This window comes from Hippoglossus stenolepis, chromosome 8 (assembly GCF_022539355.2).
Source record: "Hippoglossus stenolepis isolate QCI-W04-F060 chromosome 8, HSTE1.2, whole genome shotgun sequence".
NCBI lineage: Eukaryota > Metazoa > Chordata > Actinopteri > Pleuronectiformes > Pleuronectidae > Hippoglossus > Hippoglossus stenolepis.
This window is the reverse complement of record NC_061490.1, coordinates 4355959-4373629: the sequence shown is the minus strand read 5'-3', so window position 1 is coordinate 4373629 and position 17671 is coordinate 4355959. Positions and strand designations below refer to the sequence as shown.

The following is a 17671-nucleotide window of genomic DNA, read 5'->3' as shown; positions in this document are numbered from 1 at the left end:
GGAAAAAAGGTGTCTCGTATTCAAATGTGTCATTGCAGTCGGAACAGCGTGACATTGAAAAATATTCAAAGTGCTTTCTTCAATCACTACAATAAAACATTATATCCATTTGGGGAAAGGTTTTGTATTTACTGTTCCAAACCGTATGTGTCAGGTATCCTCCGGGAAAACTCTTGCATACAGCGAGTGTTGTATTTCACATTAAATGTTTGTTCCGGGGGGGAAAAGAAGAAGAAAGAAAGAAGTAGAAGCGGGTGATTAGAAGTAGAGGCACTGGCAGAGAAAATAAAAATAACAGCACCTACAGAAACAGAAGCCAAACAGAAACTTAAAGCGACAATAATCAGATAATATTAAAGCAATGTATCAAATGACAATGGGAAAGGGCTCACTCATAATGATGACGTTTATTATAAGTTCAAGATATCACCTGAATCTGCAGCTCTCCTGGGCTTTACAGTGATTTATAGTGTCAGTTTATATGGCCCACAGTTTTACTGTTTTAGTTCTCTCTCTGTTCTCATTGGCTCATTCTCATCTCCACCAAGCTGCTATCAGGACCAAAAAACAGTCCTAAAAGCCGACTTTGCTCTGGCTTTCTGATGGTTTTTGACAATCTGAGCATTTTAGCATGTAGCCAGATATTTCCCCCAGGAGCTGGTGAAGACCAAGATGGAGCTGAACGGAGAATGGATATCTGACTTCTGACGGCAGGCAACTTTTATATTATAAGCATTACTTCAATATCTTTAACCTGATTTGTTGCTAAATATTCTATAACTGATGAGTATTAGAGTGTACTTTTTCATTGCATGGCTTCATTTCTCAAAATAAATGGATAATTGCATGGTAAGTCTGCAGGAGGTTCATAATTCTATTGCTTAAAGAGGTCGACAGCAACGAACATGTCGTGAAAATTACAATTAATTGTTTGGTGAGTCAACGAAAAAACAAAAGGCTAATATTTTGATGATCTATTATTCGTTTAAAGCCAGGGTTGTCAATCCTGACCAAAAAAAAAATGCCACCAATACATCCCAGCCCCTCCCATCGGCCCTCATCAAAGCTTCGCCCCCCAACACAAACAAAAACCATAACTCGCTCGCTAACTTCTGACTATCGTCTCTGCTTCAGTGTCTCTCCGACTGAAGACTCCGGTCATGTGCAGTGAGAGCACGTTGGCAGGCCAGCCAATCATTTCATTTGGTCTGGATGGAGCGATTGACTGCGTTTATTACAGTCCTGCAAGGCCCACAGACACCAGATGATGTCATTTATTGATGGCTATCAGGACGTAAAGAGGATTTTACTGTTTGCATTGCCGCTTGTCTGTCTGTTTGTCAGGAGGATAACTCAATAACCACTGAATGGATTTCATGGGGCATGATCCAAGGAAGAACCCCATTATCATGCAGATAAATGGCCAGATCCAGGATCCTTTTTTTTTCACTTTCTAAACACGCAGCCCTCTGGTTCCTACACTTTCTGACAGATTATAGATGTTTCACTGAATCACTACTGATAGACCATATCAGGTGTGGCCAGATTGTCAGGCTAATCGATTAAACACAAGTTATTTCAGCGGCAGAATCATGTGATTATGGAGATAAATGCATCTACGTCAGTATTTCGACATTGTGTTTTCAGTGAAGCACGGCACGATAAGCTGCAGCTCAGAGGGTTTTCCATAACAGTGACCTGGCTCGCATGAAAGTTTCATCAGCAGCTCTACAACTTGACCCCTCTGTCTCCAGGGGAATGTGCACATCTCCAGGGAGCACAGTTTGGCCTTTGGACAAAAACTGTTCACTTCAGAGTCTTATCCGGACAGCGTCTATTAGAAATGCAGCAGTATTGTTTGTCATCTTTGCAACAAAAATGATTTTCTCATAAATGTTTCAGTTTCAAATAAAGACTCTCAGAAGAGTCTTTATTTGAAATCTGTAATTACGAACAGTAGATCTTTGAACATTTTCAGACAGACTCGCTCAATGAGTTTGTTTGTTCTGGGCTGTCTGATGACGAAGAAATATAAAAGCTGATTAGACTTTAGAATCCATTTTATTTATGCATTTGTTTTGTGATGTGACTTCTTGATTCTGACATATGTGACCAGCACTGTAACTCAACTCCTCATTGTCATTCATGCACATAGATTAGTGAAATAACGTGGACAGAAATGACCACACTCTCAGTTTATTTCTCCATTGTGAAAAATAATGAAACTCAAATAAGGAAATCAGAGCAAGAAGAGATAGTTTGAGCCTATAGTAATTGTGACAGTCCATCAGGCTGACAATCATAATAACATTTGCACCCAACCCATACTGGGTCAAAATGAATTAGGAAGTAGCACTGACTGGCCTTTGTCATTTAAATTACAGGGATGGGTTGAGAAACGCGCAGGAGAAAATATATCCACATACATATAGATAGGCTATATATTCTTTTCTCTGAGGATTTCTGTGGAGGTGGTCTGATAGGTGGTGACGTGAATGGGCACAGCCCAGCCCCTGCTATAATATGAGGGGGAGAAGTCCAAACGCAGACAGATAGAGTAGAGAGTGGATCAGCGCGGTGGATGCGCAGACGCGTCAGGTGCGCGCCAGGAGAGAAGGACTCCGAGACGCGCGGCGGCACGACGAGAGAACCAAATAGCTTTAGGAGATTTGTTAACTGGTGTGAGGAGTGTGAGGAGTAAGACTAGTTCTTCCCGAGAGCTTGAGATAAAGACAACATGTGCGGGGGCGCTGATGGAGGCGCACCGGACCAGAGACACCTGCTCTGAAAAGTGCGTGCCATGAAGCAGCCTTGGCGCACAGACCTTCCATAGGTCAACCTGCTATCGTTGAAAGTTCATCTAAAAACCAGGGGCACAATGAACGAGTCGTGGAACCTCAGCGTGGCGGAGGAGGACGATGAGAAACTTTTATTCGGCATCGGCACGGATAATTTCATCACGCTGCTGGTGTTCGGGCTCATCTTTACGCTCGGCGTGCTGGGCAACTCCATGGTGATCACCGTGCTGGCGCGCAGCAAACCGGGGAAACCGCGGAGCACCACCAACATCTTCATCCTCAACCTGAGCATCGCGGACCTCTCGTACCTGCTCTTCTGCATCCCCTTCCAGTCCACCATCTACATGATGCCGACCTGGGTCCTGGGCGCGTTCATCTGCAAGTTCATCCACTATTTCTTCACCGTGTCCATGCTGGTGAGCATCTTCACGCTGTCTGCCATGTCCGTGGACCGGTACGTGGCCATCGTGCACTCCAGAAAGTCCTCCTCCATCCGGGTGGCGAGGCACGCGTTGATCGGAGTGGTGGTGATCTGGATACTCTCCCTGGCCATGGCAGCGCCCGTCATGTACTACCAGAACATTTTCCCCAGGGACAATCACACCTTCTGCTGGGAAGAGTGGCCGGGTCTGAACCAGAAGAAAGTCTACGTGGTGTGCACGTTCGTGTTTGGTTATGTGTTGCCTCTGCTGCTGATTTCCTTCTGTTATGCAAAGGTAAGAACATCTCATCACACAGGGTCACGGGTCATTTTCCAATTGTGGAAATGACTGAACTATCCAAAATAAATATCTTACCTTTATTTTCTAACTTACAGGTTTTGAATCATTTGCACAAAAAACTAAGGAACATGTCCAAAAAGTCAGAGGCATCAAAGAAAAAGGTATGTATTGTTCCAGTCTTTTGGGGGCTGGGGTGTATTCTGACTGTCATCAGTTACAAACACTGAATCAATACTAAATAACAGATGAGAAGACGGTGATGGCGATTTTCTACCTGCTGAATTACTGCTGAATTACATCATATGACTTGAAGTTCCTAGTCTGAGAAAGAAATAAATCCAGTAAAACAATATTTAAATCACTGAAAATACTTGTACATGTAAAAATGTCCCCATTAAAAGTGACCTTCTGAAGCTATGAATTGAGTTTTAAACCATTATCTGCCATGGTGATACTGACATTTGTACTGATTGGGAATGCTAAGGATGGTGAATGGTGTCAGCCTTTATGTAAATCTTAAGAAAGGGCACTTGTAAGTCATATCTTCACTCATATACCCTTTATCTCTCCAGATCAGTGCATTTCATGGCTCACAAAGCATATGACATGGTTGGATTCACAGCAGAGGTCAGTTTTCTTGACCTTTAGAAAGATATATATCACGCTAAACCGTGATATTAACTAGGATTTCAGTGCCGTACGTGGTACCAATTCCATCCAATTCAACAGGCATCTGTGAAAAAGACTATTGCCTTCCTCATGGTTCCAAATCTAGTCATACTTAATATTACCTACCAATTACCTACCACACTCAAGTGATTCTCTATGATCTGGTCTTCATTATTCTTGGAGGAGGTAGTTTAGCTTAATTGCTGATATGTCTGTCTGTCTATCCATTGTTCTTCACGGCTGGTCAGTTTAGCAGCCTTGTGCTATGCAGCCAGGAGTAAATAGTCTGGGTCAGCCGGGAGGGGGGAGGGTTGATGAGAATAAAAATGTGCTTTGATGTACACCTACGTCCAATGATTTATGGCACGGGGCTCGTAACAAACCGTGGAAGGAGATATCATGAAGCTCACACACTCTGATGATTTGCTGTGCAGAGCAGTGATGGAGAACTCACACAGAGGGGACGGGACACTGACAGCTTTGTGAGAAACTGTCGGCAAACACCTCATCAAACCCTGACTGTAATACATATTATACATTTAGACAGGGGAGCAACTCTTTGCCTAGTGTCGGCTGTGGCTGAGGGGGAAGAGCAGTCGTCCTCCATGCCGAAGTGTCCTTGGGCAAGAAGCTCAACCCCTCATAGCCCCTCATAGATGCTGAATGCACTAATTGGAAGTCGCTTTGGATAAAAGCATCAGCTAAATGACATGCAATGTAATGTAATGTAATGTGTCACAGCAGATGAGACAGTTTGTTGGCACATGTTAAATTTAAAGAAGGAATCAGCTACTTAAACACTGAGAAAAAATACACACTGGTGCAATAATTTTACATTAAAAGAGGCAACAGTCATTTACTATTTTTAATAAAAACCCAGGCGTGCTGTTTTGCCCAAATTAGTGTTTTCCTGGCAGGATATCTATTTTGTCCCATGCATGTGTAGGAAAGGGTTTGATGATAAAAAAGGTCAATTCAGCCTACAGTCACATATAGAATCAATAGGAAGTGGAATAATGAATGTGCAATGAGAGGCAAATAGATCATTTTAGCTTAGCACAAAGTCCTTCAAAAGTTAGAAGAGAAAATTCATCATTATATAAAAACTACCTCTTTTTTTCACTTCCGTACATGGTGTGAAATCAATAAACAGGTGCTACCGGGCAAACACACATTTTTGAGAGGAGACAAATCTTGTCACCTGTCAAACTGGAGGTCCCACAATTACACAACTCACCTGCTGCTCTCTCCTCAGTCTAACTGAGAGGCTGTACACATAACCTGGCTGTTGCAGTGTGTGTGTCCTGTGCTCAAAACAGCACAACACAATTGTCTTTACCCATTACCTGTTTAGAACAGGCACTGCTCTAGTATTGTACAAAAACTAGGGGTTATGGTTATTTTCACACTATATCATCAGAACGGAAAGAACAGAATAATACACCATTATTCTGACTCAGTCACATGCACCATTTTCAATTGCCTAAATGTATGTAATATGACCCCAATTATGAGAGTGTCCCCTTTTTCCAAAATCTGCTGTTGAGAAATGAGTTTTGAGGAAAGGAAACACTCATCCTTCTGTTGGGAAAGTTTCCCTGAAGTTATATTAATCCAAGGAGAGAAGAGTCATCTCTGTTAAAGCCCTTTTTCTCTTTTCCCATGGAAGTGGTCAAAAATCATTTCACAGACAAAATCTTTCTTTTGGATCTCATCATCCCTGACAGCTGTAATTCTTGGCTGCTTGATAGACAGTCTCTTTGGTTCATTTCTGCAGCAAGGCTCTCCGGGGATGCTATAAACATTTATTTTTCTACCCATATATTTTCTTCTACTTATGTGGGGTCAGGTCCTGGCGGCAGAAGGCTAAGCAGGGTATTCCAAAGGCCCTGCCGGGGTATCCAGCGTTGTTCCCAGGCCAATCTGAAATCTCGCCTAGGGCTCCAACATTGCCAGGGCCGGCCCTGCTATGGACAAAGTTCATTTTGTCTCTCCTTGTATCCATGATATTCTTTTTGTCACTTCCCAAAGCTTATGACCACAGTAAAAGCGTCAGCTAAATGTAATGTAATGCAATGTAGTCTAGATTAAAGTCGTAATATAGACAAACTGGTGGATTGAAAGCTCTGTCTTTAAGCTCAGCTCCTTCTTTACCACAGTGGCCAAGTACAACATCCACCTTACTGCGGACACCGCACCGGTCTTCACAAAGTTCTTTCCTTCATGGCAGCATAACATCACAAGAGCTTTGAGACGCTCCTGCAGATTAATGAAACACTTGATTCGCTCATATAAACAAGCTTGAAAACACTTGTTAGCACAGTCACATTAAAGCAATAGAAGACTTGACACACTCTCTAGATTCAAAGTAGCACCTGATGCTGACAACAAGACAACCCTACCTATTCAATTGTAATTTATAGAAACAAGTTGTGTATTCAGGTCAATATGATACTTGTGCAGGCTGCATGGAGGCAGGATGTAACACATACATTCAGCTGCAGAGATCATGCATGTTTTTGTTGACAGCTCACGTGACGTCTTATCAGCAAAGCCTCTCAAATCTCGTTGTCTTTGCGAGCTAGAATCGTTGTTGGTCTCGTCTACATGATCATACATCTTATTCATTTGCAGATATTTGTTTTCTTTTCTTTTCTTTCTTTACACCCACGCGGTGAATCCTCCGGAGAATCTCCTGGTCTATTTTCCCATGAACTCACTCAGAGATTATCTGGAGTTTTTATTGGAAGTGGCAGGAAAAGGTCCACAGAATTTCCGCAGCAACTGACTCAGGAGTTTTGTGCATGTCTAAAAGCAGCTGAAGAGATTTGAGGTGAATATTTCATCCAAATTGTTTGCTAGTTATTCTGGTCGGGATGATATATACATCATATGCAGCACAAGTGCAGGACTAGTTCTTGTCTCCATCGTAGTATTGACTTAATCGTCTTTATCTATCTGCAAGAAAAGGAATAAGCATTTCTTCCAAATGTATTACTTTAAACATTAACTACAAGATCTCAAAGGACAATAATCATATTAATACCTTTCAGCATCAGTTGATTGTGAGGTCAGTCATGTTTGCAAGCGAATGAGACAAATAAGCAGTTTACAGTTGGCCAAACAATGTGCTTGATGCAAAGTGGAGAGATTTGTTAAAAAAGTGTTTCATCAATAGTTTGTATGGTAACGTGCAGCTGTAGTGCCGTGGTGCAGCTCAGCATCAGGCCTGTGAAACATAATGTGAGTGACAGCTGGGAAGAGCAAGGTCACTCCCACTGCGCTTGTCAAATACGTGTCGACAAATGTTTTCTTTTAAATCACCCGATTGCACCCAGACTGGGAATCACACAGCCAGAGTCAAATGAGACACTCTTATGAGGCCAAATTTCCAGAAAGAAAATCGTAAATCTTCTTTAAGTATTCTCGTCTCTGTGCAAATATATGAAAAATGTGTTTCTAATAAAACTCTTAACCCCTCTGGTTTCATGTTGTGTTGAGATAAACAAAATCTCCAACATTTTTTGGCCTCATTCACTGTGGCTCCTGCTTAATGTTCTTGGGAATACCAGAGTCGAGGGATTTAATTTTACTTGGCAAACAATTATGTTTTTATTGGATTCACAGTGCTGAACCAGAGGTTAAAAATCCAGTAATTAGCATTGTAGCCTGAGGAGAGTTCTCTTAATGATATGAGTCAGGTATTCGGAAAAACGCAATAGCGGTGGGTAATTATACAAAGTATTTGAGTGTAACTATTGTATTGTACCCTGAGAGATTTGAATAAACATTATAAAAGTTATGAATAGTTCATTCTTTAAATCTAATTTATTTTGCAGTATATTTAGTTCGTAACATTACCTCAACTTTTAGCTTCATAAATGCAAAACACACCCATACAGTGGTTTAACTGCAGACCAGCAGGTCGGTTGTTTTTTTTCTAAGTAAATATTAAATAATAATACAAAATGAATCATGAGTGCTTCTTGAAGTGATACATGGGATACATGCCATGTTTCAGTCATGATTTCTTCATGGTCTTTCACATTTCAAGGTTAAATTGCTGCGTTTAAACATCTCATTGCACTCGACTGGAGAATGACTGCCACCAACTGTTGATCATGATTCAATAAACTCACAATATTTACACAAGAGCAGTGGATGGAAAGGCATCATAATACGTGTTTAAAAGGAATTCAAATGTTTTATTTTTTTATACTAAGGAAAGAAGTCCAACTTGGAATTTCATTTCTTCAGTACAGTATATTCAAATTAACAAATTTCCACACTGTAAAAATGTAAAATAAGATATAGTCTAGTGTCAATTAATGAAAACTTTTTAGAGACCATCCAGCTGTCTTTGACAAGTGAGACAATGTGGCTGCAGAGACGGGGTTGAAAGGCACAGATTTTATTTGTCTTTCTATTATTATTTCATCAGTTATTTCTTCCTGTGGTGGTGCTGCTGTTTCCATAAGCCTAACTGATGGCTCTCAGGGGGTTGAGGTGAAAATATGAATGTTTTATGGAGGCTGGCCAAACAAAGCAAGGCTCTTAACATACAGCTACGTGAAAAACTGTGGGAAACCTGTCCCTAGTTCCTGTGTGTGCGCGTGCGCGTGTGTGTGTGCGTGTGTGCATTCTTGTGCATAGGGTTGGGCTGATATTTCAGGCCAATATTGACATTTCATTTCAAATTGGACACGGTCCACTTGGTGATGTTTATATCTGATTTGATCGATGATGTGTTGTTTCATTACACATTCATTGTATAAAAGATCAATACTGCACTCCACAATACAGCATTTGATCAGACTGTATAAAGATTTGCACCGACATGTTATTATTAAAGCTCTTCTCATCAGTGAACAGGCTTCGACTCTACAGTTAGTTCATATATTTTGATCTGAGTCCAAAAGTTAACTATCTGTGTTTCTGAAAAGAAATCTAATTACAAAAAAATCAAATTCAACTCTAGTAACCTGTTTGTCCTTTTGCAATATTGACTTTCTTTGGTGCTCATGCTATTTAAATCTGAGTAATTCTTTTTTTTTTCTTGCTTTTTTGTCTTTGGCCTTTGGCATAGTGCAATAAATTGTACACACTTCACTAACACATGCAAACTTCTTAGCAAACAGCTGTTGAGTCGGTTGAGGGTTAACCATACAGTAAAGTTTGCTAAACAGGTTTATAGAGATGAGGCTAAGAGCAGAGCTTGGTATTAATTACATTGTCATTTGATCAGCTGTTAAGATGAAAGTATGATAAGTGCAGCTTTAATCATGGGAGAATAAAAGAGCAGGATTTAAACCTCATCAAATGTTCCTACGTTCACCAACTAAAGCTGTTTGTATCTAGTCTGAAACTTTTGACCCGATACTTCTGACATGTTTTTGTACATCTCAGGACAAAGGCTGCATGAGTCAAATGTCAGTATGTCAGCTAGTAATTACCTCCGCCAAGGAGTTTGTGTTTTCATCTGCTTTGGTTGTTTGTTTGTTAGCAGGATTACCAAAACTATAGTGGAAGGATTACCAAGAAACTTAGTAGATGAATGCAGTATGGGTCAGAGAACATCTCATTATTTTTTGGTGCAGATCCAGATCAGGGGGCGGATCCAGGAATCTTTTCGCTTTATTTTTCAACATTTTCTTTATATACTGTTGTGGCATTTGACCTTGCCATGGGGCTCTCCCACACACAGCCAGAGACAGAAGTGTTGCTCTTATACATCTTTATTAACAAATACACATAAATCTCCTACTACCAACATAAAGTAGACTGGCTTTGCAGCCCAGTCCTCCACTCAGTGTCTGGGAGTCTCTGGAGCCTCAGTCTCTCTGAGTCCTGAGGCAGTGCCGACGCTGCCTTTTAAGCATGAGGACCAATCAGCTAACAGATCTCACCTGCGCTGATTGATCCTCTATAGCAGGTGAGGGTGCTCTCCCAGCCCCCTCACCTCCACAACTGTATATATCAAATAATAAATAATGAGTCTTCCTGAAAAATATCAGACACATATAGGGGACTGATATTTATGAGTGTGCATAATTTGGTGCAGATCCAAACAAAAATCTGGATCTAATGAATTTAAATGTGGTTTTACACATGGACTGTTTGGTGTTTAGCTTGGTGGAGGTATGCAAGTGCCATTCCAGTTTTTGCATATAAATGCATTAACAATGTCTCATACTGTGTTTCTGTCTTTCTTCTAGTTGTCTCTTTGCACTCGATGACTGTTACACTCTCAAATGGCTAAACATTGACATTATTTACATCCTTCCTGAAGCAAAAGTACAGAAAACAGCAGCAAACCAAGTTAATGTCAGGCTTCTCTATATTTATGTTAAATGATGGGAGCTAATTACTTCTGGAACAAATGGACTTACTATCAAGAAAGGCAGTGGAGCGGCCCATCAGATCAGGCAGCATATAATTAGTTTTTTTTTCTTTTTAATGATCACACTTTGGAGCTGTAGCCTTTGGCTTAACTGATGTAGTCTTGGCCAAAGGAATAGAGTAATATCCACCACTTTCCTTTTAGACACTGCATAAAATTGGTTTGCCATAATTGTCACATTGAGTTCTCAAATTTTCCTAAAATATATCTGAACATTAACTTATTTCTGGAAACTTTAGAGAGGGAATGTGTGAATAAGTATGATTCTGTTAAAGTATATAGTGAGCTGAAGGTAATTACAACTACATAGTTGGGTGTAACTCACAAGACATTTTGTCCTTGGATATACCTGTAGATAAAGTGGCATCAGTGGCTAATTAGATTAATCATTCGTAAAGCCATTAGCATGCGTGTGCTTAGGTGTGCTAACATGTGACCTTGTTTATGTTTATAGCCTCAGAACTGAATGATATTAGTACTGACACGTGCACTGAAACCTCAGAGTCTTGCCATGGTTCTTGTTCAGACAGCATGATGTCCTCGGTTTACATTGCCACCATTGTTAAACACATACATCTTCAAGGCCCAACAACAAGCTTCAATACAAAGCATGAACGCTTGCTCTGATATGAGGGTCATCTTAACATTTACAGGAATTCAGCTGGATCTGCTGAGCAACATGGCGATAATATGATAATATGATTTCAGTGGTGCCGGTCAGTTTAACGGGATTCAATCACAGATTTTATGAGGCCCTGAACGAGTATGGAATTGCATGCAAATTGGTCTACTTTCCAGATTCTGTGGGTTCAAGCAGGAAGTGCAGTACCACTAATATTCATGTCATCGTTTTAAAGCTGCACTAGTTAATATCTACTCTATAGAAGTCTGGAGTTTATAGTTATGTTTCCAAAAGCAACACATAGCTGTTTTCAGTTGGATAAAAACACAAACACTCAAACAGCAGATAGACAAACTTATGGAGCAGTGTGGAGTCCAAAACTGAGCTAAAAGAAGAGTGGATTTGCATTAGATGGACTCCATATGAATGTTAATGTTGCTCTGTGTCCGTAGCATGTGTTAATAAGCCTATAATAATATGATAACATGATAAAACTGTTTGTCCTGAGTTTATCACAAAACAAATCGACTCTTGGAAAATACCAGCGTAACATAGTGTTGATGATGCACTACGAATATCACATTAACAACTCCTAAGTGAGCTTAAACCTTAACGTCTCTCTTTGCCCTTTCAGTGTCTGTATTAATAGAATTATTAAGTGACAGTAAAAAAAATAAGGTAATTCAGCTGTAAAAAGGTACATTATTAGGATTAGGACATTATTAGGATTGCTATATATCGCACGAGATGGACATTATTATTTGATTTTGACAAAATGGCACAGACTAAACCTCCCTCTTTTCTTTCCTTTGTTCTTTCTTTTGCTTACTCATTCATCCCCAGACGGCTCAGACAGTGCTGGTGGTGGTGGTGGTGTTCTGCCTCTCTTGGCTCCCTCATCACGTCGTTCACCTCTGGGCGGTGTTCGGGACCTTCCCGCTGAACCAGGGCTCCTTTGTGTTACGGGTGGCCGCCCACAGCCTGGCGTACAGCAACTCATCTGTCAACCCGGTCATCTACGCCTTCCTGTCGGAGAACTTCAGGAAGGCTTACAAGCAGGTGTTCAAATGCCAGATCGGAACCAGTGACTCCCCGCTCAACGACATTAAGGAGATCCGCAGCAAAGCGGAGACGCCGCCCTCGACTAACTGCACCAACGTTTGACTGACAAGGTGTGGAAGGTGATGTGAAAAAACGAATTATAGGCAATGGTCACACTGGGAATCAGCGTAAAGTAAAAGTGACATGAGGCTGTATGGATGTTTTTTCAATGTAGGTAGGTGTAGTTGCTTAGATAGTGGTACACCTGTACTGTTCCACATAAGCGCTGTTCATAATACCTGAAGAGATAAAGCCACACACAACATGAATACTCACTCTTTGACCAGTCTCTGTTTCCTGCAGCTCTTCCTTGCATTAAAGCCTGTGGCGTCTGAAACTCAGGAAAATGAAAAGAAAATCCTAATGATTGCAGACAATATATACATGACTCTTCAAAGTACATTTACAAGCCAATACATCAAAAAGGCCCCATTTTGAAGGTTTTTCTGTCTAAGGAACAGTGTTTTTACAGAACTATGATTACTCTTCAGGAATCAGTAAAGGATAAGTAATTACACCGTTTGATAATCCCAGTAGGAGTCAGATGATGGGTTCATATCTGTTTCCACTCTGTGCATTCAGTGGAAAAACAGATCTGAGCTGTCAGCTTGGTTAGCTTAAAGCTAAATGATAAAACATGAAACATTAAAATGTATAAAAATTAGCTATGTTATACATTTGTTGACTTGTGTACTTACATTATATAAAACATTTCCAACACACCCATAGAAATCCTCAATTTTATTGTAGTTAAGAGGAGGTTTCATTTCCGCCGCCATTTAATTGCATCTGTGGCTTTGCCCGTCTCTGCTATGACGTCCAGGACAAACAGGAAGGAAAACGTACCGCTAGCCAGTTGCCAGTTGCCAGTTTTTTCCTTCCCCTGTTTGTATTGGTCGCTCGTAAAGGATCACGGTTATTCATTGCAATTTGCTGCGTAACGTGAATTAAACTTTGTACATTACGTCATCCCTCTTCATGAATTTATGCCTCAGTAGCATCAGGTAGATTTTCATGGGCACTACAGTCAGTTCCACAGTGACCCAGTTTCTCAAAGACAGACTTCAACTTTGGCTTGGATGTATCTCATACTTCAGATGGTTGTCAAAATGAACAAAGCTGTCTAGCTGTGGACGAGGTTAAATAGAACTACATTGCCATAAATTCTTGGATAAATAAAGACAATAATAATGTGACTACCTTGTAAAATCATGAAGGATTTTTTTAGCCTGTTTGTTCTGGAAAAAAAAGGGAAAAGGGCATTTTACAGAGAAGATTACAATATAAGTAGTAGACAGGCTGGGTTGCTGTAACAATCATCGTTCATTCCTCAGAGGTTTTCTTTGGCAAACAGAAGCTACAGAAGTATATCTCCAGCAGGTTCCTGTGGTCTCTAAAACATGCCCCTGTCCTCTGTTTGGAACACAACATTGTAAAAATAACCACAGATGTTAAGCTTTGTTCTCTTTTTTTCTGGCAATTTCATTTTTGAAATGAGTCAGTCTTTATATTTCTGAAATGTGAATGTGTGTCCATCAGACAAACACTCCAGACAATATGCCATCAGAGGTGATGCTGCACTGGCAAATTTTCTGCTGATTCTTGATCATCACGCCTTTGTTCATTGCAATATGCAGCATGCTAAAATGATTTGACATACCTTCCTCTGGCAGATAGAGCAGCTCACCAGCTGTGTCGAGGCACATCCACCTGGCCTCCACAACAATTTTGCTCTCATCCATGGTATAAGTGCACATATGACACTTATGGGGGCTCTTGTTTTTTTCTGCCGGTTCACTTGGTTTCATGAACCAGGGAGTTCAAGCATTCAATTTATCACCTGGAGAAAATTGTGAAATTTAGGTAAATTATCTGAAAACAGCTCACAAGCTAAGCCAGCCATCTCCATGAAAGTCGTATGCCAACTACACTGTGTGGGCCTAACAAGATAAAGGATTTGTCTGCTCCCCTGCCCAGTGTGCAACAACATGTAGCACGGACATGAATAATGTACAATTATATTGTTATGCAAATTGCAGAGTTAAAAAAATGAATATCAACATATTATGAGGTGTTATTTATGTATTTATTCACAATTGCTTTAAAGTAATGAAATTACTAAAGAACTTGATTTCAATAATAGCAGAGTCATTTCACGTGACTCCTACAACAGGCCTGGACCACTTAACAATAGTGTTTGTACCTGGAAGAACATTTTAAATCAGAGAAAAGTGGTGAATGCAGCAAGTTCTCCTACTCAAATTATTCATACACGCAACAAATATATTCATATTAATTGTTAATTGTTAAACTGTATGTAGGCTGGAACCTCATTAACGTACAACATTTTGTTTTTAATTGTAGATATTTTAAATACAGACACAATGTGTGGGTAATAAAAGGGATGTGTTACTCGTAGGCCTCATTGAATACATTTTCATTAAATTGCCCAACACTGCCAGAGAAAGGTTGTCACCGTAGATTAAGATAAAATACCATTGCCATTAATTACACCCAGTATGAATAAAGTCTGTAATTTAATCAGCAAATGTAATGGACGCTGAAGCTGATATTTACATTTGCCTGTGTCTATATTTGTTTTTTATGCTATTTTAAGAGTTTTCACATTGTGCTGTGCTGTATGACTGAGCCAGGCTGTTGGACATATGAAGCTCCATGCTTGCTCCGTGTCTGGTAGCCATGTTTCTAACCATCGATGTGATGTGCCAAGCCTCCGCACAGAAGCTTTACCTCAGTGTACTCAAACAAACCATTCAAACGAAACAACAAGAGACCTTTAACTTGGACCTACAGTATTTTTATGTGTATCTCTAACATTGTGGACTTTAAGGAATGTGTCATATCTTGAACCTGATAAAAAATCACAAAGTAATCGAAGCATGGATTCTCAGCTTGAGGTTACGCAACCATGTGCCGTCGAAGGGGGGGCGAGTCTGCGGCAGCTCCTTGCAGCAGCAGCTGATGTGAGTGGGTACCACTGACTCCATCCTTAGAGGTGGAACTCACCAGTGTAATCAGCAGACTCTCATCCTCCCGGTCAGTGAGGATCTGTATAAGGATTATTCCCACAGGGCACAAGGGGGTGCAGTTGATGACTTTGCTCGCCGTACTGCCGACCGTACAGATGAGGAATTTCATGTTCCAAAAAAAGGGGGTGTGCATGGAAACCTAATCTAGGAGGTTGAAAGTGAAGGACACAGCTTTTTGTTGGTGGGATTATGTCGGAAATGCATTTCTAAATAGAATTTCTCTTGCAAATGATACGGACGGGGAACAAAACACAACATCATTTAAAGAGCACATGAACAAAAAATAACTTTTCCAGCAGAGAATGCATTGTTTTTTTTAAAGTTGATATCACAGCCCATAAATGACAGTTTAATTATTTAGTAAATACCAATAGATAATATATATCAATAGTCATATGCATACAAAGGCAAATATTTAATTACAGGCTAATTTGTTACCATCCTATTCCCTTTATCTTTTCTGTTCTGCTTAATATGATGTGATTTTAATTTGCAGGCTGTATCTTAGTAACCTTTAATCCTGCAAAGAAACCTTTCTGTAGATTTTGATCAGTTTTTATGGCTGAACATGGCATTTCTCTTAACGACATTCAAGTCATTGAGTATGTGCAAGCAAACACAAACACACACACTTGGTGTGGACATACAATAAAGGCACTGTTTCCTGTAGGTTTTTTCTTGTGGGATCTACATTTCATTTGACAGTTTCTATTTATTTATTCACTTAGATGACAGTGTCTGTACAGATTTTCCGTGCTTTATGCGTAATATCGAGGTTGTCCTGTCGTGTGCTTACTTTTCTGTAATATTTTCTGTTTTATTTCAGAAGTGAAATCAAGTGATTTACCAGAATTATAAAAAAAAATTATTATTTTTGTCTATTTGTGCTTGAAATGCAACAAGTGAGAAACAACTCGAGGCTCTCTGAAGTTCTCCATATGTGGATGGTATTTTGAAATAAATCCAGGCTTTGATTGTCTATATGCAGTGCAAATACTATATGATTCTAATAAACTCTGTGGCATTTGACTCAAGAAATATTTGTATTTCATAAATAGCACCTGCTTTGCATTTTCTTTTTTTCTGGAGCCGCCACCACAGGACAGAAGGTGATGGTTTTGATGACATTTATATTGTATCGTGGAGGCTGACCACTCAGCGTTTACCTTCTAATACTGTCGCTGAATCCTACTGCGACATTATTGGCAAATTCTTCATATAACGTCACTTTCATGAAAGGGTAGCTGTTAGAGATGGCTGCTAATGTCATCATATGTTTTAGAATTATATATTTGGGGAAACCCTATAGCTAGTAGTCTTTTCCATCTATCGTCAATAGTCTATTACTTCTATAGTTTTTTCCATAGACAGAGTATAAAGATGGATGAGTCTGCAGTAGTGATCTGAGAATTGAGCCGTGGTTCCACTGAAACACACGCTCTACCAATCATCAACCAGTCTCAGCTGTCAATCATGATGTTTCACCCAGTTTTTACAGAATCAAACAAGTAATTGAAACCAAACTGAGTGGGAAATGAACACTTGGACAAACATCAGTGTGATAAGAATGACCTAAAATGACAGAATCAATGAGAAAATTTGACAAAACATCGTTTTGTCCAAGTCCAACCCACTAACATGGAGGAGGTGGGGTTCTACACTGCAGATGCACGACCTTTAAAGGAGCTGCCATGTCGTTTATCTTTATATACATTCTACGGTCGTATAAATGGAAATCTCTCAAATGTCTCACTGAGGACTTCACTTTTCTTCAGAACTCTCACCTCCCTCGATGTCACAGAGAGCTGTGGCCAAAAGAAAGAAAATAGCAGTGTAGGTTCCCACACACCAGTGGAGCACTCTTCCTGGCATCATATCAACTCAGTGGTCCCTAAGAGGTCTGGGGAAACACTCTGTCTTCCCATGATGCATTGTACTGTAAATGTCGAGCAAGAAGGGGCCTCTTTCAGGGCAGAAGAATTGCCACGAATAAAATAGACAAAACATTTAGATACTATTGGAGGAGTTGTATCTAAGGTGCACAACCAAGATGAAATCACACAAGGGACATTGTGGTTATTGTCATGAAAATCAGGTCCAGAGAAAACAACTGACAAAGGAGAATGAGAGGACTAGTTCGGTACCTGTGTAGACTGGGCTGTTTGCTTGACCTGGTGTGATGCTGGCTGCAACTTTCTTTCTGAAAATGTAACACCTGCAGTAATTGAGCTGCGGCAAGTAAAGACCTAAAGCCGAACTCAGTCCATGGAACCCTAAAGCTGCACCCCCGCTGCTGCACAAAAAGCTGT

At 40.2% G+C, this 17671-nt stretch overlaps 1 protein-coding gene across 1 annotated transcript; it reads left to right on the top strand.

The window, feature by feature from the left end:
- The first annotated feature begins 2496 nt into the window (after positions 1-2496).
- Positions 2497-16391, top strand: LOC118114287 (galanin receptor type 1). The gene is made up of 3 exons (XM_035164649.2): positions 2497-3514; positions 3616-3681; positions 12055-16391. Exons 1-3 carry the CDS (start codon positions 2879-2881, stop codon positions 12373-12375), a joined length of 1023 nt encoding a protein of 340 aa, XP_035020540.1. The 5' UTR covers positions 2497-2878; the 3' UTR covers positions 12376-16391.
- Positions 16392-17671: the final 1280 nt, after the last annotated feature.